General features: G+C 42.4%; 2 protein-coding genes across 2 annotated transcripts; one reads left to right on the top strand and one right to left on the bottom strand.

Annotated features, from left to right (window-relative positions):
• Positions 1-388: 388 nt before the first annotated feature.
• On the top strand, positions 389-11973 carry wdr93 (WD repeat domain 93; the record flags this gene model as incomplete). Its single annotated transcript, XM_081389537.1, is given in 15 exon segments — positions 389-652; positions 771-972; positions 1083-1147; positions 1244-1354; positions 1356-1490; positions 1761-1845; positions 1922-2108; positions 8217-8287; positions 8396-8470; positions 8595-8726; positions 8846-9044; positions 9129-9189; positions 9429-9585; positions 10950-11139; positions 11898-11973. Coding segments are annotated over 15 exon segments (2010 nt in total).
• Positions 11974-13382: 1409 nt separating this feature from the next.
• gnrhr2 (gonadotropin releasing hormone receptor 2) lies at positions 13383-15341 on the bottom strand. Its single transcript, XM_081352115.1, has 3 exons — positions 14723-15341; positions 14219-14423; positions 13383-14065 (listed from the first exon to the last, which is right to left on the bottom strand). Exons 1-3 carry the CDS (start codon positions 15254-15256, stop codon positions 13560-13562), a joined length of 1245 nt encoding a protein of 414 aa, XP_081208241.1. The 5' UTR covers positions 15257-15341; the 3' UTR covers positions 13383-13559.
• Positions 15342-24832: the final 9491 nt, after the last annotated feature.

Genomic DNA, 24832 nt, shown 5'->3' with positions numbered 1-24832 from the left:
TTTTTCTGTGTCCATTTTATATGACTGGTACTTTTTTTTTTTTTTTAGGTATGTTTAGCTTATGTGTAAATGTGATTCAACAATGTGTGTGTATAAATGTAACGACAAAGGGGGATTTCAGTTTAAACATTTTTTGGTAACACTTTATTTTACAGTGTCTTTGTTACATATGTTACATGTACTTACCATAGTAATAACAGTAAATGATGCATAATTACATGCAACTAACCCTCAAATAAATCCTAATCCTACCCTAACCCTATTGTAAGTACATGCTGTTAATTAATATTACTCAGTACTTAAATATATAATTCCATTGTAACAATGACACCTTAAAATAAAGTGTAACCCATTTTTTTTTTTTTTTTTACTCCAGAAATAGCACAACATGGCTGTGAACGTCACACCAGGTTTGGAGATCCCAGAGCCGTCAGACTACAGCAGCTGTGAAGATGATGATGATGCTGTGACTTATTTCACAGATCTGCATCAGCCTGATATAAATCATCCTGAGCCTGCGAGAATGATCGATAAGCTGTTAAATAACCTTCTTGACAGTGCATGGGAAGTTATATCAGAGCAGGAGAAGATCGACAAGGATGCACAAGCAGCAAGACAAATTCCTGTGCTGAATGCTACTAAAGAAATGAAGGTACTGTTTTACATGTACAGTACAATTATACAGCCCCATCATATTCGTTTGCACATGTGCTTTGAGTGCATTTGTCCAAAATGCTCATCTTACACACCCTTTTTTTTTTGGTTCTTAGCTTCCAGCCAGAACTAATTGTGTTGTGTGCTCTGAGGATGGACTTTACCTGTTTCTGGGTCATGCTCATGGTCTGTCAGTCATCAGTTCATCCACTCTCACATGTGTAACAACGTGGAATAATGAAAGAGTGGAGCTTACCAGCATCTCCTGTGCCTCTCTGGGAAACCTCACACACCTCTTATGCACAGTGGATGACATGGGTAATTTCCTGAGAGTGGGGAATATTTTTAGACAATTTCCATTTAAACCTCTTCACTTTATATTTTCTGTATTTATTTATAGCCTACATAATTATTCTCTGTCTCATAAGGTATTGCACGGCTTTTTGTGCATCACACGGAGAATATTTATCTAATAAAAATCATCAATGAAACTGTGAGTTCACAATAGTGTTTTAATAATAGTGCTTTTTGTATGTTTACTGCTGGTTTTAAAAGGCTGTAAAAGTACATTGTGTTATATTTCTCACAGGAAGATATAAACCAAAGAAACATCTGTGCAAAATTTGAAATGTCTATAAGAGGAGACTTTGGAGCTGCAGTCATGATGTGTAAGTTTTGTATTGAAATATATGGGTATATAATATAAAACTGAAACTAGTGATTTAATAATGCCATTGTTATATATTGTCAATGTCATTGAAGCCAGTGGTTCTGTTTGGTTGGATGTCTATCGCTTCCCACGAGATGTGTGGCTCAAAGAGCTGGAAGCAAAACAGGTAACTGTTATAGTCATTGGAAAGTTACCTGGAAAACCACCTATTCTTGTTTACTGTATTTACATTTTAAAAACGAAATTTGTTGGTCATTTGTTGATGTCGATTCAAAATGCACAACAAAATTTCCTTGGAGGAACAACTGGTATGCATTTATTTCAGAATAAAATATATTGTTTGTTTTTGTCCTATGTATAAGTTTACTTTTTTTCTGGCAGTTTTTGCAAAATTGCTCCAATGAGCTGATCATTTTCTGCCCTGTCTCTTCTGTAGGCTACACAATCTTCTTTGGCCACAGAAGCCAAATGGTCTCCAATAGTCTTACTCATGAAGATCAAACCTCCAGAAATCCCTGCAGGTATTGCATTGCTGCAAATACGTTTCTTTTAGAGGTCTGTTATGTATTTCTGTCACAAAGTGTTCATGTCTTTAAGGAACCTCTCTAAAAAGTCCATCCGAGGTCCTGCAGAAGACAGAGGAAGGAACTATAATAGGCTCAGGCCAAAATCACCTCATTAGTAGTCATCAATGGGAAAACCAGGATGCGGCATTTAGGAAAATGTTCATGAAGTATCTCAGCTCCAGCTCTATGAGACCACAGCAGAAAGCAGAAGGTCCCAGGTAGGCTTGATTAAAGAGTTTTTGAAGCCACATTTTACTTGATTTAGGAGATATATACTAGAGTCACCCCAAAAACTACTGTATTTTGACCCTTTAGCCACACCTATATGTATATAACAGCTTATATATATATATATAACAGCTTATATATATATATATATATATATATATATATATATATATATATATATATATGTAAGGGATAATGTATAGTGAGCCGGTTGTTATAGTGAATAACAACCCCGACAGGCTGAACGGGATCCCGACGCGAAGCGGAGGGATCTTGAATCAGCCTGAAGGGGTTGTTATTCACTATAACAACCGGCTCACTATACATTATCCCGCTTATTACATGGCTACCTACAAAATAAATAAATAATTTGCCGCGAATTATTGATTTAAAAAGGGGTTATTGATTTAAAAACGATTGTATTGCTTCCGCTAAAGAAAATAGTCCGTTCCGCGTCCATAGCAACGCGCTGTTTTTCATGGCAACGGTCTGTTATACTTCGCAGCGGTCTGTTATAAAGAAATAACAGACCGCATTCTATATTGGAATTCAGCCAAGCCATGTAATAAATATATATAATATATATATTTATACCATGGGCTGTTATTCTGATTGGCTGGAAGGTGTGCAGTAAAACCGTTTAATGCACAGGTAGTTCCAGTCAGTTTGATTACAGTTCGAAATTAATCCGCTACATTGGTAACCATAGTAACACAGATACACTTGCAAGCAGAGTGAGAGACGCATATGGAAACGTTTAGGTAGGCTAAATGGATGATTTTTGAATATCGTTTAATTTGTATCAGTGTTGCCTGTCATTCATAAATAATTGTAATAAATCCATTAAAGAATCATTAAGTTAGCTATATGCTTAAGCAACGAGGGGACTGTAGCTGCTAGACTTTAAAGAAGAGATCGACGCACACAGGTAACTCGCGCACGCATCTCTCTCTCTCTCTGTTCCTTCTCCTTCAGTTCTCTGTCTCTCTCTTTTAATAATGAATTTAAATAAATGTGAATTCATTCAAATAAAAGCAATCTGATGGCTCTACTTTATTTAAAGCGGACGGAGTGCAAGAACTGACGAGCCTTAACTTAAGAAATAACCGTCATTTTTACACGTCTGTTAAAAATATTGAGAGTGAGGAGTCACGTGCCGACTTGGGTTGATTTGGGCGGGGTCTGAGCCTGTCGGCCATGATGGAAGGAGACGCTATCGGTTGCCAGGGGCAACGCCTTCAGAACTACACAGAAGCGCGACTAAACATTCCAGAGCTCTTTCATTTTTGCGCATTTATTAGGCTATTATTATTAGGCTATTTATTATTTCAGCGGGACACAGACTGATCTACGAATACGAAAAAGAAAAGGAAGAAAGTAAAGCAATGCAAAAAGATAAAGCGAAAGAAAAGGGACCTTACAGGAACAAGCTCACACCAAGCGCAAAACAGCGGTATTTAGAGAAGATAACATATAATTCGTCTTGTGTTGACCTAACGGGCGATCTTTGGTCTTGTGAATCTTGTTCCCTGGCCAAACTGAGGGCTAAGTGAAATTTCATAACTTTATATTTAGGCTATTTAACTTTACCGTTGTTGTAATATTAGACTAGAGCGCTGACTTTGTATGTTTGACTGAATCGTTTGCTTTATTTCTTATTGTATAGCTTCTTGTACTTTTTACTTATAGGCTACTTACTTTTATAATGGCTATTATTGATAAAACTGAAATTCAACAAAAAGAGACAGGGTTTAGTTTTTTTATTATTATTTTTTTTATTACAGTGATGATCAGAGTACAAATGCACATTATATATTGCCTGAACCATATTAATAAGTTTAATATTTTTAAAATTTAAACGGAAAGAACAATTTAAATATAACAATTTAAAAAAAAAAGTTTTGTTATAAATATGCTAACGTTACATGTAGTGAATATAATAAATATGCGTTGCCTGAACCACATTTGTGTAATGTTTAAGATTTCTTTAAATGAAAACGAAAAGAGGCAGTGTAGTGTTTTATAACATATTTCGTTTTATTGTTGCCTAAAATGTACATACAGAGTGAGATAACCGGAGTAGCAGAGCGAGCTGAGCAGGGTCCGAAATTAACACCCGCCAAGCGCCAAATGCGGGTAGATTTTCCGTTTGGCGAGTATATCTCAAAAGGCTATCCGCCACAGTGGCGGGTGAATGTTCATACCAAAATAATAAAATTGTCAGCGCGCACGCGCTCTTCTGCCTCCGAGCAGGGAGAGAAAGAGAGAGAGAGAGAGAGCGCGCGCGCACTCACTATTTAGAGCGGACAAGCGTCAAGCTTTCCTGGACTTTTTGATAGAGCTTCTTTGCAGCTCAAGTCGGCGGCCGTGTGTAGGCCTACGTACAGTTAACGCTCTATCTGTTGACGGCGCTGAGGAAAAAGGATATGTGAAGCTCCCGCCACTGGAAGAAGCGGTCGCCCCAAATAAGCCGTGCAGAGCGTCTTCAGCACTCGCGGATCGTGCATACTCCGCCGCTGGCCAGGCAGCTTCTGCTTTACATATTGGCCGTTCTTTTCTCGATATTAGTTTTCTCATAGCGTTTGCAACGCAATACTCGTTCCCTTATATCTCAGGGAACCGAGGTTACGTAAGTAACTTAACCGAGGACGTTCTGCCTTCCCTTCCACATGAGTCAGGAAACAACTGACAAAAAAAAAAAAAAAAAATTTCACCCCAATGATAGTAATATTTCATATATTTTGATCAATATATATATAGTTTTTTAATTATACATTTCAAATTTTGCTCTGGACAATTTTTTACGTTTGTATTCAACATAATTTGCCTACCTTATAATCTCAATTAAAAGTACTTGAATGAATGTATGTGTAATGTGTGACCAAAAAAAAGGCTGTTTATTATTTTGGCCGGTAAAAAATATGCTTGGCTGGTGCATTTTTTCATCTACCAGTCCCCGTGGCAGGTGAGCCAAAAAGTTAATTTCGGACCCTGGAGCTGAGTGACGCGCGTCCTCGGGAGTCATTCTCCTGAGCTGCACTTGACATTGAAGTCCGAACTTTGCGTACTTGATATTGAGAAATGCCTAATGTCGGCGCTTGGCTTCTTGTGACAAACACTGGAGCAGTTTTTACTTCCAGGCATGGTAAAACAGTGCGGAATTGCGAAAACCTCCTCTACTACCGAGTTAACAGCACACGTAAACAATGATGTTTTGCCGCTGGAATCCTGCCAACATGGCGGATCGAGGGGAGGGGCTCTATACCGTGACGACAACTCCTCACTCTCAATACACTGTAAACATCAGTTACAGCTTTAACTTATTTTTAACTTGGCAAATAACCAAGGTATAAGCGGGATAATCCACGGCTAGCCATGCATTAAAGAATTTTAATGCACTTCGTAGAGGCAACCACACTTCGCTTCGCGTCGGGTGGTTCTTCGCCTCTACGTCGTGCATTAAAATCCTTTAATGCATGGCTAGCCGTGGATTATCCCTTACATATATATATATATATATAAAAGATACACAAACAAACACACACTTTCGTCCAAAATATTTTACTCGAGAAAATTGCTATAGGTTTATAGACTTGTTGTTAAAATATTTTTGTATTTAAACTGTTTATGAAATAAAAGTGGACTTGAATTGAGTGAAAAGAATGTTTCATGTCATAAATACATGAGCATATTTAGCTTACAGTACATTTATGTAGAAAAGTATGTATCTGCATGGCCATACAGCTCAAACCCTCACTACAAATCTTATTCTGGGGCAATTGATTAAAACCAGTAAATAGCTCTAAGAATATATCTCAAAGTGATATTTCACCCCATATAAAATCATTAAAGGTCCCGTTCTTCGTGATCCCATGTTTCAAACTTTAGTTAGTGTGTAATGTTGTTGTTAGAGTATAAATAATATCTCTAAAATTATAAAGCTCAAAGTTCAATGCCAAGCGAGATATTTTATTTAATAGAAGTCGACTACATCGAACGGCCCGTTTGGACTACATCCCTCTTCTTCCTTCTTTAATGATGTCATTAAAACCGTTTTTTGACTAACCTCCGCCCACAGGAATGCTCCCTCAACTCTACCGAAATTCGTTTATGTACTTGCGCAGTTCTAATAACTTACTGTGTTTACTCAGCTCTTACGGTGATTTTCTGAAGTAAAACTGACGCTTCATCTTTTGTGTGATGTACAATAAACTTTATTAAACTCATCAGTACATGTTTGATCATCATTCAGACAGCAGACTTGTAGGCTATTAATAAATAATGGATACATACAAGCAGATGACAAATACGTTATAATAACCGTAATTAAACTACTAAACTATACCTGTTCCATCTCTATACAGCACTCTGACTCTGTAGGCATTATTATCCGACTCGAAATGAACACCGTTACTGAGAGTTTCTCATCATGATTATCATCATTCCGTGAGATGAAATTGTCCTGAGAGACTGTGCGAGCTCATGAGGCTCCGCCCCCTGTGCCGTCCAGCAGCAGCTCATTTGCATTTAAAGGGCACACACTAAAACAGCGCGTTTTTCTGAGCCCTAAAAAATGACAATTTAAACATGCTGTAAAAAATAAACTGTTGGGTATTTTGAGCTGAAACTTCACATACACACTCTGGGGACATCAGAGACTTATTTTACATCTTGTGAAAACGGGCATAATACGGGACCTTTAATAAAAGATGTGGTAACAGTTTACAAGAAGGTTTCATTAGTTAACATTAGTTAACTATTTTAGTTAATACTTCTACAGCATTTATTAATTTAAGTTAATGATAATTTAAACATTTACTAATACATTATTAAAATCAAATGTTGTATTTGTTAACATTAGTTAATACACTTTGAACTAATAAGGTTATGATAAAAATTATTAATAATAAAATGTTGTTCCAAACAGATATTGTTTCTTTTTCCAGAATGTGAAATGAGCTCTTTTCCATACAGTGAGAGTTATGCAAATCAACAAAATGTTTGTCAAAAAGAAAGATGAAGATAAATTCCTTATTGCTGCACTCATGAAAAATAAAATTGATATCGCAGCTACATATTAAGAATTCGTTCCCACAACTTATTAATTTGTGGCCTCATTTTTATTAATTCACTACCTTGTTTTAGTTAAGTTGTGGAAATGTTTGATTAATTTATTCCTTTGTTTTAATTAAATCGTGGACATGTTTGATTCATTTATTCAGTAACACTTTAAAATACTATTCTATCATTAAATAACTACACAGGAACAAATGAGTAACACACTATTAACATTCTAGTTATTAACGAACAAGAAACTCTGATTAAAGAATTAGTAATAGTGTTCAGTTGAGTGTGGTAGTTCACTATTAGATAATCAATAACTAAGAACTACTATATACAGGTTCATAATTAATGTGAAAAATGCATAATTAATTCTGAAGTGAAGATCATGGTAACCCACTGGTAATGACTCAAGTATTACCAAATCAAGGAAGGAATTGTTAATTATTTGGATCAGTATTCTAAAGCGAAAAGCATGATAACTCCCTAATACTGACTGAAGTCATTGTTAGCTTTTAATGTTTTTGTAAGGTTTTGGATAGTAATGACTCAAGTGTTACTTCATACATCAGAAGGAATGACTAATTATTTGGATCAGTATTCTAGAGTGAAGATTACTATCCAAAACCTTTCAAAAACGTACAGAAACCTCAAAAGCTTACAATGTCTTCAGTCATTACTAGAAGGTTATCATGCACTTTAGAATCCTGATCCAAATAATTAGTGGTTCCTAGTTCTAAAGTGTTACCATTTATTCCCTTGTTTTAGGTATATCATCATGACCACATTGTACTAATTCATTCACTCATTTTAAGTTAGTTAATTTGTGGGCACGCTTAAAGTAAAACGAAGGAATAAGTTAAAAAGTTGCATATAGGAAAGGACAGCATTAACCACGTGGAATGAGAAACATTTGGCAAACTGTGTGGTGAGTCACTTTAGAGCCTCTAGAGATTATGAAAGTTGTCAAGAAGGTGTCAAGGTTATTTTTCACATTACAAAATTTGTTACAGTTTGTCAGTCTTTTTTCATTAAAGCAAATGCACTTGTCACTTCTTACTGCGTGAGGGGTTTTATTCAACGCCTGGGGAAACGAAGGCAGCTAGAGGTGAGTTATGGACTCAAGAGATTATTTCACGTGTACGGTTTTCAGTAGATATACTAAGCCTTCTCTCAGAATGTGCATTTATGATATTTCTTCGGATTATCTTTGAAGATATTCCCATTTCCATGTGCCTGTGGTGGAGTGGCAGTCATAATCTCTTACAGTATCTGTTGAAGAAAGAGAAAGGTACTCCAGCCTCTAACTCGTACATTTATAATGCATGGATTAGAAAGAAAATACAGTATATTCATATTACATGGACACATTTGATCATGTTTATAAATGATATTTGAATTTGTTCCTGAATCAGACAGTGAACCCAGACCGGATGTTTTGTGGCCCAATTCTCAGGAAATCCGTTGCTCTGCTGTCAGTGCCTGCACACGGTTCATTGTTCTAGGACTTGATGCTCAGCTGGTTACTATATGGGACAGACGATTTGGTAAGTTTCCCTTAGTGTCTAGTCATTTCAGATATTGTTTATGATAGAAACTGCGTGGTCATCAATGATAAAATTATATAATTGCACAATAAACCCCTGATTGTCTTCTGGTGGTGCAGGGTGTCCATATGCCAACATTGTGATCCCAGGAGACAGCCCCATTTGCAGGATGAAGCTCCTTTTGCAGAGTCAACTACCGGTTACTCAGGGTCCAGTTTTACCCACACTCCAGTTAGTGCTCACCTGCAGAAGTGGGGAGTGCTACAGTACGACAGCGAGCAAAGGAGGAGACACATGCACTGTTCCACTTATTGAGAGGTACTGAACACCCACAGTTATTATAAAGGTTTTAGAAATACTGAACATGGTGTATAAATAAATACAATGACTATCTCCCATCAGACCCGCAGACCCCAGCAGTTCTGTCTCTGTTGCTGTACCTGTGCCCTTCCTGAAGTGTCTGGTATAGTACAACTTAGCAGCAGCATAATTCTTGTTAAGCTTGTTCACGCCAATGACGATAACGATAACTATAAAGTTATCTAAAGTTATCACTCTAATTTTATGAGAATAGGGAGGTCCACACCATAATGCTATCTACACATGTTAGCTTCTGGATTAAATGATTTCAGATTGCTTGTTTTAAAGTAAAAACTATAAAGTGTAAAGTGACTATATTGTAATTCCTGAAGTTGTTTACAGGTTTTGTTGATGCAGAGAAATGGGCAAGTATCTATATGGAAAATGGAGGATGGCACACCAATGTTCATCTTAAACCTGCCTCACACTCATGTGCTCGGCTCACTCAGAGAACCTGTGTATGTGCTCGAGCCAGTCCAACAAAATCTGTATATTACAGGTAAACTGAAAATTATTTGATTGACACTTGCATTCCACTGCACTGCTTTTCCATTGTTTTTCTATGTGAATTGACGAACATGTTTGACTGTGTTACTTGCGTCTTGGGTCTTTTGGAGTCTCTCACGTATATGACACAGCATTCTAAAAACACAAAGGTCACGTTTGAAAAAAAAGTAAAAAAAAAAAAGTATATTTCTCTCTCTCTCTCTCTCTCTCTCTCTCTCTCTCTCTCTCTCTCTCTCTCTCTCTCTTTCCCCCTCTCTCTCTCTTTCCCTCCCTCCCTCTCTCTCTCTCCCTCCCTCCCTCTCTCTCTCTCTCTCTCTCTCCCTCTCTCTCTCTCTCCCTCCCTCCCTCTCTCTCTCTCTCTCTCTCTCTCTCTCTCTCCCTCTCTCTCTCTCTCCCTCTCCCTCTCCCTCTAACTGCATTAGACTGCTGCTATCAATGGCTCAAGCCTCCGTTGTAGCTCTAAAATGACTTTTTGGAATTAGCAACAGAGATTTGGGCTTAGATGCGTAAGAAAATTAGTCCTGCACACAAGAGCCTGACAAATGTCTTGAAATACATCATCTGAACAATGTTTTGAGGTCTGGTAACTGTAGGATAAGTGGAATAATTGACTCCGGGCCTGTGGTGTAACGTGTGCATTATTTGTCTAATAATTCAACGGCCCATCGTCATTTACTCCTTACTTAAAGGTGCATTGCGTAAGTCTCTGAGTTTTTGCAGAACTATGCCCCCTTCTGGCGACACGCGAAACTGCAACCAGAGTTGTGCACGCGGTTACGTGGAGTTTGCGTTGGGGTTTGGGATGAACTAGAAGCCGGTCTCTTTGAATCCATCTTCTACTTTTGCCAAAGTCGCTTGAGTTGTCTTCGCTGATGCGGATAATGGCGGCGAATACACAAACCTGCCAGACATAGCCAGGTGAGCGTGAACGCGCATGACGTCACGCCCAGTCGATTCCGTCCCGAATCCCTCTTATTTATTTTACTGTACAGGATTATAGAGGCAATCGCAGAGATCATAGAAGGGCTCATTCAGCCCATCAGGCAATTGTTTAAGCATGTATGGGTTAGAAAAACGGGTATTTTTAACATGAAAAGTTGCTTAATGCACCTTTAATGCACAGCTAGCTGTGGATTATCCATTACATAAAAAAACCCTGCGTCTCTAGACCTCGCTTTTTTTATTCCATTGCCCTGCATCTCATGTTTCAACACAAAAACGTGTTATGTGTGAATGGCGTCTTATACTGTTTAAGTTGTGCTGCAATGTGTCGAAGGTGTCACATACTGTTATTTATTCAATGTCAATTGCAGAATTGAGTTCCTGGTGACACACTGCCTGATTTGTGTTTTTTAGGTGACAGAAAAACACCTTTAGTGAAGGTGACCGAAAGGGGAGAGGATGAGAGCTCTCTCTTCATCTTCAGCTTTTCTGAATGTTCATTGATGGATCTGTACCGTGTCACAAGGCCAGATGTAACTGAAAAAGAGACCAGAGCCACCCTTTCAGGTTTGGAGGAGGCCTGCAACCTTTACTTTCAGGAAAGGTTTGTGAACTGTTGTTCAGTATTACATAACTGAGCTAAGAACAAATTTATGTGTACGCAACTGAAAGAAATGTTCTCTTTGAACCTTTTCACCACATAAAGGTATGAACACTGTTGTTAGTGGATGAGACCCAATGTGAGACTGCACTGCAATCTGTTCATCAAATGTAAAATTATTATACAAAATTACTACTATGGTATAGTAATAGATCATGCAAATACAAGATAAGACAACAAACAAAGAGCAAAAATTATTATGATTATATATATATATATATAATTATATTAGCATCTACATCTACACCAATGGCGTGCTTCACTTATGGTCATATTTGCAGCATGTGCTTTAAAATAGGAATGATTTTGGCTGTCAATGTTTTTTTAATCATTTATCATTTAAAAAAAGTGATTCCTACAATATCATTCCTCTGTGTAGTTATTGTTACAGTTGTGGTATGGACTATTCTTTTAGAGTTAGAACGTTTTTTTTTTTTTTTACTTGATCATAGTTCATAGTTATTGTTCTAGTAATCATAGTGTGAATGGGCCTTAAAGTCACCATGAAATCAAAATGGACAATAATTATTATTATTTTTTTATGGAATATTGCAGTGTTTATTATAAATGATTTATTTGTGCACATCATTATAAAAAAATAAATAAAATCATGTGGTCTCATAATCTCTAATCAAAATAACTTTGGCCTCTAACCTAAAATACAGACTATACTTTATATGTGTAATGTCTTGTGTGTATAGAGCCGCCTCTTGGAAAGAGAGGAACAGAAATTTGGTTTTCCAGTGGGAGCAGTTACTGAAGCGTGCTATTAAATGAAACGTCACACAATAAGAAGAGAACCAGACACCACATGCTGACAGACAAAGAGTGCATTTTCTTATGTATTTATGTGGATCACATACATGTATGCATTCATTCATTCATCTTTGGTGATGTTGATGCCATCAGCCAGAGAAAATTTTAACTTTTGATGTCATCTTCTTTTTTTTAAATATAGAATTCAGTTAATTTGACAAACTTCTGTAATGAAAGTTCATTTTAGGTCGGGGTTGTGAGGAGGGTACATGTCAGTTCTCACAAGAAGCTCTGCTACATCATGCAAATGTGTTTATATCTGCACATGCCTTAATATATATGTGTTTATATATGCTTGAGTAGAGTCCATAGCAAACTGACTGTTCTGCACAATCTCATGGCCTGTTCTGAAGAAAATGTACATAGCATCAAAGCTAATGAAATCTCCCACACATTATTATACTGAATGTCAACACCAATTTCCTGGTTGTATTGTTCTTATTCATTTCATATGACAGGCCATAAGAACTGGTTTTCAGCTTTGCTCCACTTAAGTCTTTTCCGGCAAGCAAATCTTTTCACACTTAGTGCCATTTGTGCTGAACATCAATTTAATTGAACTTGAGCCTCAATATTAATCAGTGTAACTAGTAACTAGTTTAGCTTATTAAAAACCACTAATTGAAAAAGTTATTCATGTCATTTTGTTTATTCAGATTTTTTAGTCACATTTGTACTTGTTCAACTTTTAATTGGACTGGCCATGGGCAGTTGAGAGGCTGTAACATGGTTTTATGAGGTTATGGAACTTAACATGATCTGAGTCTCAACCCATAACCACATTGAGCTGCATTAATTTAATGATCTGTGCAAAACACCTCAAGCCATTGATTTCCAATTAATTTTATTGTGATTTCAACTTTTAGACCACATGACAAAACACTGAATACTCAATATCAACCCTTATATTTTAATTTCACTGTACACATAAAAAAGATCTGTTAAAATATCTGTAAAGCCTTAGCTCATGAAATGCATGAAGAGCCTTTCAAAGGACAGTATGAAAAAGAGGACTTTGAGAACCCCCAAAAATAAAAAAGTAGATGACAGTATTACGTTTCTTTTTCCCAAAGAAGACTCTTTGCTCACCAAAGCTGTATTTGATCATGATTACAATAAAAACAGTAATATAATGAAATATTTTTCCAATTTAAAATAACTGTTTTCTATATAAAAATATAATTGATGATTCCTGATTTTCAGCATCATTACCCCAGTCTTCAGTGTCATATGATCCTTCAGAAATCATTCTTATATGCTGATTTCCTGCTCAAGAAACATTTATTATTATCAATGTTGTAAAAAATGTGTGTTGCTTAAATTTTCTGTAGAAACCCTGATACACCTTTTCATGACTCTTTGATAAATATAAACTTTAAAAGAACAAGCATTTATTCGAAATAGATTTTTTTTGCAACAATGTAAAAATCTTTGTCACTTTTGATCAATTTAATGTACTAATTATAGTAAATAACTTATTTTTTTAAATCATTTGTAAGCCATAATGGCAAAGCTATTGTACATATAGACAACTCATGTTTTGACCTTTAATCGCTACAGGTGGAATAATTTGCAAAAGCCACACTATTCTTTGGCCCATCATCTCCAATCCTGTGCACATACTCTCCATCCCATTCTAGCTTTTCTCTAGAAGTCTGCTGAACCGTCAGTCTCTTTAAAGTGAGAGAGGAGGTGGAAGTTCTGATGGAAGTCATCAGAGAGTTATTAGTGTTCTCCAGCTCAAAAGCTACAACTTTATGTTCACGCTGTTGGCGCCTCATGCCTCTACACAGTGGAATGGTGAAGAGACCGTAGATGAGGGGGTCCAAAATAGCATTTAATAGGCCAAAGATAAAAAGGATGTGCGAGAGGGACTGGGACACTGTTTCCTCCAGGCCAGCGGGACAGAACCAGTACCATAGGCCCAGCATGTAGTAGGGTGTCCAACACACCATGAATGACAGGACGATGACCACAGTCATCTTCAGTGTGCGCATGCGTGCCTTAGGGATGTTGTTTTTTGACCTGCGCAGCTGCACTTTGCTGGACAGCACTGGATGTGACATAGATCACAACAAAAGCAAGGCGTTAGCTTGACAGTTAAAGCAAAGGCACCTCAGGGTAATGTCACATGCAAACTGATCAAGAAGCTCTACTGTTGGATTCAATAATCGATCTTCCTTTAAAAAAAAAAAAAAAAACTTACGGCTGTCTTCAGTCATTTTCTTGGAGATCTCAAACAGTATCCTGGTGTAGCATGAGATCATGATGAAGAGTGGTACGAGGAAGAGGAAGGTGAAGGTAAACATGTTGTAAAGTGTCTCCTGCCAGCGTGAGCTAAAGCTGCCGTAAGTCGTACACTGGATAAACCGCCTGGGGGAATCAATCACCACAACATGGAAAACAAACACCTGCACAAAGAAGATATCACAGGCATAGATATTGCAGATATTCTGTTGCAAGGTTACTTTTTGTTATGAAATATGAGAATAGTTTATATATAGGCTATATATATTACCATTCAATAGTTTAGTATTGGTAAGATTTTAAAAATGTTTTTGAAATAAGCCTCTTGTTTCTATTTTAAATAACTGTTTTCTAATTTAATATATTTTAAAATGTAATTTATTCCTGTGATGGAAAAGCTGAATTTTGGTCGTACTGTATATAAATTTTAATAATTTGTTTCTCCCCCGTCCACGTCACTTACCTGTGGTATGGATAACACGACACTCGTGGTCCACGCGACACTCAGCATAACTTTATTTCTCCTCTTCGCTTTGTTGATAGACAGAGGTTTGAGAATGGCAGCCTGTCGGTCCAGACTAATCACCACGGTCACGAAAGCGCACGAGTACATGGCCACGAGTTTGAGGAACATCAGCGTCCGGCACGCGAGGTCCCCCGCGAGCCACTGCACCGTTATATTCCACACCGCGTCCAGCGGCATGACGATGAACGTCACCAGTAAATCCGCCACAGCCAGATGGGTGATGATCAACCGGACGTGGGAGCGTTTTCTGTGGTTGTGGTTGGCTAAATAAAGCACGGCGAGATTGCAGCAGGCGGACAGCGCGCACAGGACGAGCGTGAGCGTCACTCGGACCTGAGCCGCGGCGGTGAAGCGCGGGAGATGAGGAGGATGAGGGAGATCTTCTGTGCTGCTCGAGTTAAAGTTTGTGGCATCATACTTACAGGTGGAGTTCTTCTGAAAAAGATCCTCGATGTGATGAGTTGAGTTCATGCTTCTCAAGAGCTTTAATAGCCAGATCAGTAGATCAGATCAGTAAAGCTATGTTGTTTGTTCAGACCCAGTAAATGCGTTGAAGCTGGAAAAGAATCCCAAGAGGTGTCATTCCAGAAACTGTCCTTACTTTAAATGACAGTCCATAAAATCTATTTATTTTTCTAAACTTTTCAACTAGAAACGTAAACAATTATAGCCTACCTTAATGTTCTCCCCTTGTTTGGTCATGGCTCGTTGGTGACCCCAGAGTTCAGTGGTCATCTGGATGAGCTGACCATCAGTTGTAAGTGTCCAGATGAATCGCAGCATCACCGGGGGCGTGGTTACTTAAGATATTGAGGGCATGCATGACGTCATTATCCCGCCGGAAAACGCCTCCCTTATCCGGACTGAGTGGCAGGCAGAAGAGTTGCTGCGTGACTGGATTTAATAGGGGAAACTGCGAAAACGCGAGTAAAGCAAATTTTCAGTTTAAATTAAAGGTTGGACTCGATATATAGTGTTACTTACAACTTAACAAAGATCCAGTGAACCATGGATATTGAAATGCAGCCATTAATCGTGTTTCCTGACATGTGGCTGATTTCGACACCGGGGAAATAGGCCTACATAAAGCAAATTTGCCTGAACGCTTTATATAAATACAATATAGGTAGGTCTAAATCTGGCCGATCATTCATATCAATGTTATATATATCGTACAGCCCTAAAACTTGTAGTTTTTTTGTCAGTGTTTATTTAAAAACATCCGATTATGCTTAATAAGCCGACAATGCACGTGGTCATGTAAACGCAGAAACCCTTCCTTCATATGATGAACAGATTGAATTTAGGCTTTTATTCACATGTAAACATTCATCGACTCACACATCAGTTGTGGTAAGCAGAAGCTCAAGCATGTTCGCCTGATGTGCGAGAACCAGTGAGGTTCTTTCTCGTGTGTTACGCAGCGTGTTTGAGCTTCAGCAAGAGGTTTGTTCGCACACATAAAGCAGATTTGGTTGAGCTTCTTTTTATGTTCGCTGATCAATGTTTATATAAAATAATTGAGTCTCTTCAGAAAAGTTGGACTAAACCGTCATATGGATTAGTTTTACTATCTCTTTATGAACTTTTTTAAGCATCAAAGTGGTAGTTGCGTAGCTGCCAACGGAGGGACAGAACAGAAATCTCTCGGATATCATCAAAAAGATCTTCAGTTGTGTTAACTTTAACTTAAAATTAACTAAAGTTTGGAGCGAGATGAGGGTAAGTAATTAATGGCAGAATTTTCATTTTTGGGTGATCTATATCCCTGAGTTTGCTAAAGCATTTTACAAAGGGATTGAGATAAGATAAAAGGGTGTAATTTAAAGGTCTATAAACTGCAAAAAAGCATGATAAAGATTAAATTGAGCTGTTTTGGTAGTTTGATACTTCTCTAAAAAACGTGGAGGTTACTTTTAGTCACTTGTATCATAAGGGTCTTTCTGTATGTGTGTATGATTTTGTTTTTGGTTTGTGATGTGCTTAGTAATATCATGCTCAGAGGCAATAAAGAGACACGTGTGATGTGAAAGAGTGTTGTCAGGAAGGTCAATGTGTCCCACAGCAGGAAAAACGCTGAGCTCAGCAGTGCTAGTGATTCCACTGAAAGCCTCACAGCCTTAAAACGGTTTCAGTTTCAGGGACGAGAACATTGAGCATCTTTAGGAAATCCAAGTCCTTTGTTTTTATCCAAATGTTCCAACACTGGTTTTGTCATGTCTGATTTTGTCATCTTTATTCAATTATTTTAAATATGAAATGAATTTAAAAGGTTTTACGTTTGTTTAAAAAGACCTCCATTAACAAATGTCCTTTTCATACATTAATAACAAGGTCTGAAGTATTTATGTTAATTTAAAAACATTTACTGACAATTTAACAATTTCCCAACACATCGTAAAAAAAAATCGAATTACCTGCAACAGTCTGAAAATATGAATACTTTTAGAAAAACAAATACATTTTCACATTTTTAAAAATTGAGTATTAACAGTCATGCAGTTTCTTAAAGGCCCCCTGAAATCAAAAGCTACGTTTTTTTAGTATGAATATGTTAGCCTTAAGGTTATGAATACGCTGGTGTGTTCCAAAAATGACAAAATTCACATTTAGGAGATATAAGCATTCAAAACTTGTAGGCTAGTCCTTCATTTCCGCTAAAAAGAATCACAGATTTTTCAGCTTTTCATCTTCTGTCCAATCAAATGCTCTCTAGAATCTAAAGTGTCCTGCCCCCTATGCTATAAATACCACCTGGCCAAAGCGATCATTGACACGTCACGGAGAAATATGGGTTGGAGACACTGATCTATATAATGACTGGATAGCTCATGACGTTCTAAACTGCCAGTAGGCAGTGAAGCCACCGGAAGTGTTCGAGCGGCCATCTTACGATTCCCTACCAGCAGAGGGCTCCAACGCCCGTTATACAGAGATTGGTAGATCCGACGGCACTTTTAAGATGACCCGCTGTGCAGTAAACAAGTGTAAAACGACGTTCACAAAAGGATGTAGAAAAACTGCCCAAAGGTTGTAATTCAAGCCCTATAAGTACTAATTTATATGCAAAATTGTCGCTATGCCCGTGTTGTTTTCTCCGAGGCAAGAGTAATGCTGCTGCTTCAAAAAACAACGATAAAACAGTCAACAGTAGCCTATAAGAAACCTCAGGGCAGCAATAATCACAATTACGGTAAGTGTCCAATAGCGACACCATTTGACAGCTTCAAAAGAGCTTCGTCCAGACTCCGTTTACCGTTACATTAACCCATACAATTTGTATTATGCATTTCCTGAACATGTTTGCTAATCAAACACTTTATATGAACAAACTACTAATCTATAAAACACAATCGGTCTTCCGACCTATGTTGATATGAGCGAGGCAGAGAGAGCATACAGCGCTCGTGTTGTTTGAAGGCGGTGAGAGTGCGCGCGCGCGCGGCCGGGGCTCTCTGTCTCTCTCTCTGCTTGTTCTTATACGCCCTGTCCACTGGTCTAAATAATTCGTTGTTACGACGACTTATTTGTTCCCCCGTTTTAATAAATCGTGGACACGTTGAACTAATTCCCTCCCTCATTTTGATTTAACGAATTACAACGTGGCCACAAGATAACGTGCTGAGGTATTATTAATTCGTGGCCACGAAACAATATTCACCTGAATATTCACCAATTCACAAAAATATAGGTCTTTAGCATTCACTATTTAATTAATATTATCTAACTGTTTTTCTTACCTGTGAAGATAGCTCTTCAGTGAAGGCCGACTAGTGTTCTCGTACAGCTTTTTATTCCTTTTGCAAAGAAATTGCCGTTTTTTAATAAGCAGGAAAAATTTCCCGACTTTAAACAAATACCCATTTAAATGCTTAGGATGTTTGCGTTGTGAGAATATACAGGGAGACTTTAGATTTAAAAACTGTGTCTCGTTAGGCAATGTTTTCTCAGTCAAATCATAAAATTTCCTATTGATTCAATAGAACGCGTGAGCTTACTAGGGAATACCAATATGGCGGCGCGTTGGCTTCACTGTTTATGACGTCATGAGCTATCCAGTCATTCTATATAGATCAGTGGTTGGAGATGTGTGTTTGGTTGCTTAAACGCTCAAGTTCTCTTACGAGAGTTCTCTCGTACTGCGTTTGAATAAACGCTGCGGGAAAAGTCTCTTTTCACGAAATACTGAAGCAAAATTATCCTTAATTTTCATATTTGTAAAACGCATTGCAGCAGTGCACAGCCATGGCGAGACGGCTCGCTCACTCATTGGCTGTTCTGCGGCAACTGCATGAGCCTATCGAGCGAGGGCTGATGCAACATCAGACCAATGAGAGCGCTTCGCGCGCTCCTCGTCACATCCCGCCGAAACGGGTGTGGCCATCCCCTATAAAAGGAGCTCGAGTAGGCTGATTCAACTGATTTTCATCTCTTCAGCGAAGCTCACGCATCGCTGGATCACGAAGAAGCAAGCGTCGTCGAGGCAAGCTTTTCAGCGGGACGAGCCCTTGAAGCCGCTGGCCTTCGCCGCCTCTACTGCCGTACCTGCTGCGCTTTCCGGCGCTTCATATCCTTTACCTGCTCTGTTTTGTGTGTGTGTGTGCAGTGTTCCCCGAACACTCACCCCTAAAAGAGCCGCGTCTTTTTCAAGATGCCATCCTGTGGCTCGTGCCGAGCCCCGCTCACCGAGGGAGACCGCCACGTTATTTGCGTCTCCTGTCTGGGCGAAGATCACGCAGCGCTCGCGCTCGCTGACGGCGGCTGCCCTCACTGCGAGCTTTTGCCGATGGTGACTCTGCGGACTCGCCTGGCACACTTCTCCGAGCCTGCGCCCCCCGCCGCGGTGCCGCGCCGTAAGAAGCACCGCTCGCAGCGGGCCCCGGAACCCACCTCTTCCCGACAAAGCTCGCCGGCTCGCCCGCCAGCTTCGCCGGCTTCCCCCGAAGCACTTCCCGATGCTCAGCGCCCGCAGTCTGCCGCCGCTTCATCTGAGGAAGTTGTTTCTGAAGTCGAGTCGGTCGATAAGGATTCCTGCTCTCTGCTAGCTTCAGGCAGTGAGGACTGGGCGAGCTCTGCGGATCTCACGCCTCCTGCCCGAAAGCCGTCGGCTAGAGCTAGCATCGAGGGGGAGCTCATGCGAGTACTCGCGTTGGCCGCGGCGAGCCTCGGCCTCGAGTGGTCTGCACCGGAACTCCCCTCGCGCACCCGGCTTGATGGTAGCTTCCTCCCTGGTGAGCGCACTTCTCCTGTGTCTAAGCCCGCTCCGTTTCTTCCTGAGCTTCATGAAGAAGTGGCGAAGGCCTGGAACGCTCCCTTTTCTGCACGAACACGTTCGTCTGTATCCCCAGCATTTTCCTCCCTGGATAATGCTCAGGACCGAGGCTACCTCACTCTGCCGCCGGTGGAACAGGCGATAGCAGCCCACCTTTGCCCGCCCTCTGCTGGACGGCGGACTAAGCCAGCGCTGCCGTCAAAAGCCTGCCGCATGACGTCGTCGCTGCTCGCGCGGATCTTCTCCGCCGCTGGGCAGGCGGCATCGGCGCTGCACACCATGGCCACGCTTCAGGTTTTCCAAGGCGATCTCCTCCGCAAACTGGACGAGATAGGACCTGAAGCTATCTGCATCACGGACCTGAGAAGCGCGTCGGATCTTTCCCTCCGCGCTACCAAGGCTGCAGCACAAGCCATGGGACGCTGTATGGCTTCCGCTACCGTAGCCGAGAGGCATTTGTGGCTGACGCTCACGGAGATGGCTGATGCAGAGCGCAACGCGTTCCTCGACGCCCCGCTATCCTCCGCTGGCCTCTTTGGATCTTCTCTCTCCGAGTTCGTGGAGAGATTTTCCGAAGCCCAGAAAGCGTCACAGGCGTTCAAGCACTTCCTGCCGAAGCGCTCCAGTTCTGCAGCGGGCCGTGAGAAACAGGCCCCTCGGAGCTCACAGCCTCAGCCCCCGGCCGCCCCCTCACAGCGACAGCAGCGCAGCTCACGCCCTCGCTCTCGCTCTACCAGCCGCCGCCCCACTCACCGCGGGCCGCGACCAAGGGTTGTGTTGAAGCCGGAAGCCCCAAAGAAATCCTAGCACGCCTAGGAAAGCGCAGGTGTGTAAGCCCCGTTGCGACCGGGCCCTCACCAAAGCGCACCGCTGTCTCAGTCCCAGGAATTGCGACTGCTTCAGCGTTCTCAGCAGAGCACAAGCCCGCACAGCTGCCCGCTTGCCTGCACACAAAAGCCGTTTTTACGGCTACCCAGATAAATCCCGAAAAGAGTGTATTTTCTGGTGTCCCGGCCAAGGCCGATGGTGCTATAAATGTAGTGTTGATGCCCACTTCTCTGTGCCCATCCCTACACACAAGCACAGCCCTGCACACAGGGCCCGTACTCATAAGATCGACGCAGTTCGATCGCCCCCCAAACATAGTCAAAGTGCCCACTTCCCAGTGCCCACAAACGCTATGTCTGGCAAGCCACAGGCTCCCTGTAAAAACGGGACCTGTGCGCGCCCGCTCTGTTCAAGCAGACAGCGCGGCCAAAGCAGTAAACGTGCCCGGTCCCCGCCCACGTTCACTTGTAGGCTGCATGAGTCCCATGAGACCTTCTCAGACCTCCCTCGTTCAGATAAACACTGTAGCGGGGTCGAGGATGAGCGTTTTGCCCGCTGTATTACGCGCGCTCCCCGCCTCAAATGTCACAGGCGTAACGCCTATGCTAGCGCGCCCCGAAGCGCCGCCGTCGCACAGCGATCAGAGCGCGCTTCGCATCCAACCCCTAGCCGGCCATGCAGACGCATGGGCCGCGCTTCCAGGGGTTTCGGACTGGGTGCTAGACATTATAAAGAGAGGCTTCTCGCTACAGTTTTGTCGACGCCCTCCACGCTTCACAGCGCGCGTCGAAACTACGGTGAATTCAGAAGTAGCACACCTACTTCGCGCCGAAATATCAAAACTGTTGAGCAAAGGGGCGATACAACATGTATCCCAAGCTCAAAGCGAAGGGGGGCTATACAGCAGATACTTCCTAGTCCCCAAAAAGGACGGTGGTATCAGACCCATACTAGATCTAAGACGACTAAACAGAGCTTTAGTGAAACGCAGTTTCAAAATGCTCACGACCAGCAAAATCCTCGCGCACATTCGCCGAGAAGACTGGTTTATGTCGATAGATCTAAAGGACGCGTATTTCCAAATACAGATAGCGTCACGCCACAGGCGATTCTTGAGATTCGCCTTCGAGGGTCGGGCATACCAGTATACAGTCCTGCCATTCGGCTTGTCCCTGGCACCCCGTACATTTACGAAGTGCATGGACGCAGCGCTCGCTCCCCTCAGACTCAGGGGCATGCGAGTGCTGAACTATTTGGACGACTGGCTGATCATAGCTCAATCACGATCTCAGCTCGTGGAGCACAGAACCATGTTACTCGATCACCTCGAGAATCTTGGTATCACGATCAATTGGACGAAGAGCTCCCTGAACCCCAGCCAAACTATATCGTTTCTGGGCATCGTTCTGGACTCTTGCTCTATGACGGCGCGGCTGTCGCAACAGCGCGCGCTGCGCATACAGCACGCAGCGAGGTCCTTCCGCTGCGGCGCGATTATCCCGCTCAAACGGTTTCAGAGGATGCTGGGCCTCATGGCCTCAGCATCATCAGTTCTCCAGCTGGGCCTGCTTCGCATGCGCCCTCTGCAGTTCTGGTTGAAAGCGCGAGTGCCACGCGGAGCGTGGGCACTCAGCCGATTGCGCCTCAAAGTCGATCAAGACTGCGCAGCAGCCCTGAGACCATGGGCGGCGGGCGATTGGTACCGTTCAGGTGTAAGCCTGGGGACTTCCTCGAGAGTGAAAGTGGTGTCTACGGACGCATCCACCTCGGGATGGGGAGCGCTGCTCGAGGGCAGGCCGTTCTTTGGCCTTTGGTCAGAACGAGAAAAGCTCCATCATATCAACTGCCTGGAAATGCTGGCAGTTCACAACGCGCTAACGCGCTTTTGTCCCCACATCAAAGACCAACACGTCGTAGTCCGCTCGGACAACACGGCCGTGGTGTCCTACATAAATCGCCAGGGCGGTCTCGGATCCAGTTCCCTTTACAGGCTGGCCGAGCGCCTCCTAATATGGGCTCAGCGCAACCTGAGCTCGCTGAGAGCGGTGCATGTGCCCGGGACACTCAACCTGGGTCCAGACAGGCTGTCCAGGAACAATGTTCCCACGGGCGAATGGTCTCTACACCCACAAACAGTCCGGCTGTTGTGGCAGAGATTCGGCAGGGCGGAGGTGGACCTATTCGCGTCCCCAGAAAACGCTCATTGCCCCGTGTTCTTTTCAAAGAACAACAGCGCGCTGTCCCACAAGTGGCCGCACTGCCCGCTATACGCGTTTCCCCCAGTCTCCCTCCTACCTCAGGTGCTGGAGCGAGTCAGGGAAGTGAAATGCCCAGTACTGCTTATAGCACCGTTCTGGGACAACCAAGCCTGGTTTCCAGTCCTGATGCAGCTAGCAGACTCCGCTCCATGGCCAGTGCCATTGAGGAGAGATCTCCTCTCGCAGGCCAGGGGCTCGATTTGGCACCCACACCCAGAGCTGTGGTCTCTTCATGCGTGGACGCTCAACGGTTACCCGTTAGCCTCACGGATGGAGTGCTGAACACCATCACTCAAGCTAGAGCGCCTTCCACCAGGCGGCTTTATGCCTCGAAGTGGTCGGTTTTCTCCAGCTGGTGTACAGCTCGGGGCCTGTCACCCCTCGATTGTGAGGTGACGGAGGTTCTCTCCTTCCTACAAGAGCTGTTGGACAAGGGCAGATCCCCTTCCACGCTCAAAGTCTATGTGGCGGCTATCGCAGCGTGCTCGACAGCAACGCCAGGCCAGTCACTAGGAAGGAACGATTTAGTCATCCGCTTCCTCAGGGGAGCTAGGAGGCTGAATCCCCCCAGACCTCCCTCAGTCCCGGTGTGGGACCTTTCTACGGTCTTGGCAGCCATGAAAGGTCCCCCCTTTGAGCCTATCCAATCTGTTAGCCTCAAACATCTGTCTTTCAAAACGGTGTTTTTGATGGCCCTCGCTTCGGTGAAGCGCATAGGCGATCTGCACGCGCTCTCTGTGAGTCCAACGTGCTTGGAGTTTGGGCCCAATGACTCCAAAGTCATACTCAAACCTAAGCACGGCTACGTGCCGAAATCCCTCAACACTCCGTTTAGGGCTCAGGTTATTTCCCTGTCTGCCCTGCCGGGGTCAAACGAGGAAGGGGACTCGAGCTGTCTTTGCCCCGTTAGGGCTTTAAGAGCTTATGTGTCCCGCTCCGCTGCCTTCAGACAGACGGAGCAGCTCTTTGTCTCGTTCAGTGGACGTTCCAAGGGAATGGCTGTTTCGAAACAGAGCCTGTCCAGATGGGTGGTTGACGCCATAACAATGGCTTATACTACCAAGGGCCTTCAGTGCCCGTTGGGCATTAGAGCGCATTCCACGAGAGGCGTTGCCTCATCGTGGGCCTGGTCTAGCGGGATTTCCTTACAGGAAATATGTACGGCGGCGGGCTGGGCCTCGCCGTCTACATTCATAAGGTTCTACAACCTAGAAGTTCCCGCCTTGCAGGCCAGGTTGTTTTCGGTTTAGCCGTATCAGCTGTCTACCACGACACTGATTTCGCAGGCGCACAACGCCACCGAAGACTTCACCGCACTTGCAAGCCAAGTATTTTCGGTGTATTCGAGTCAGCTGTCTAAACACGGCACGTATATCGCAGACGCACAGCGCCGCCGAAGTTCTCTGGGCAGAATTGTGTAAGACCCATGTTTTTCCCACATTAGCCAGGCTCCCTCCTGCCTATGTGATGTTATATCGCGTCTAGAACGCACCTATTTGGGCGAAAGTGTGTAAGTCCCACATTTCCCACATCAGCCAGGCTCTCCCTGCCTATGTGACGTTGTATCGCGCTTAAGGGCGCATCCATTGGGCGAAATTACGTAAGACCCACATCTCCCACATCAGCCAGGTTTTTCCCCTGCCTATGTGGCGCTGTTTCGCGCCTAAGGGCGCATATATCTGGGCAAAT

The sequence above is a fragment of the Scardinius erythrophthalmus genome (genome assembly GCF_964197995.2).
Source record: "Scardinius erythrophthalmus genome assembly, chromosome: 2".
NCBI classification, from domain to species: Eukaryota; Metazoa; Chordata; class Actinopteri; order Cypriniformes; family Leuciscidae; genus Scardinius; species Scardinius erythrophthalmus.
Note: the sequence above shows the minus strand (reverse complement) of the source record. Positions and strands in the feature narration are given on the sequence as shown.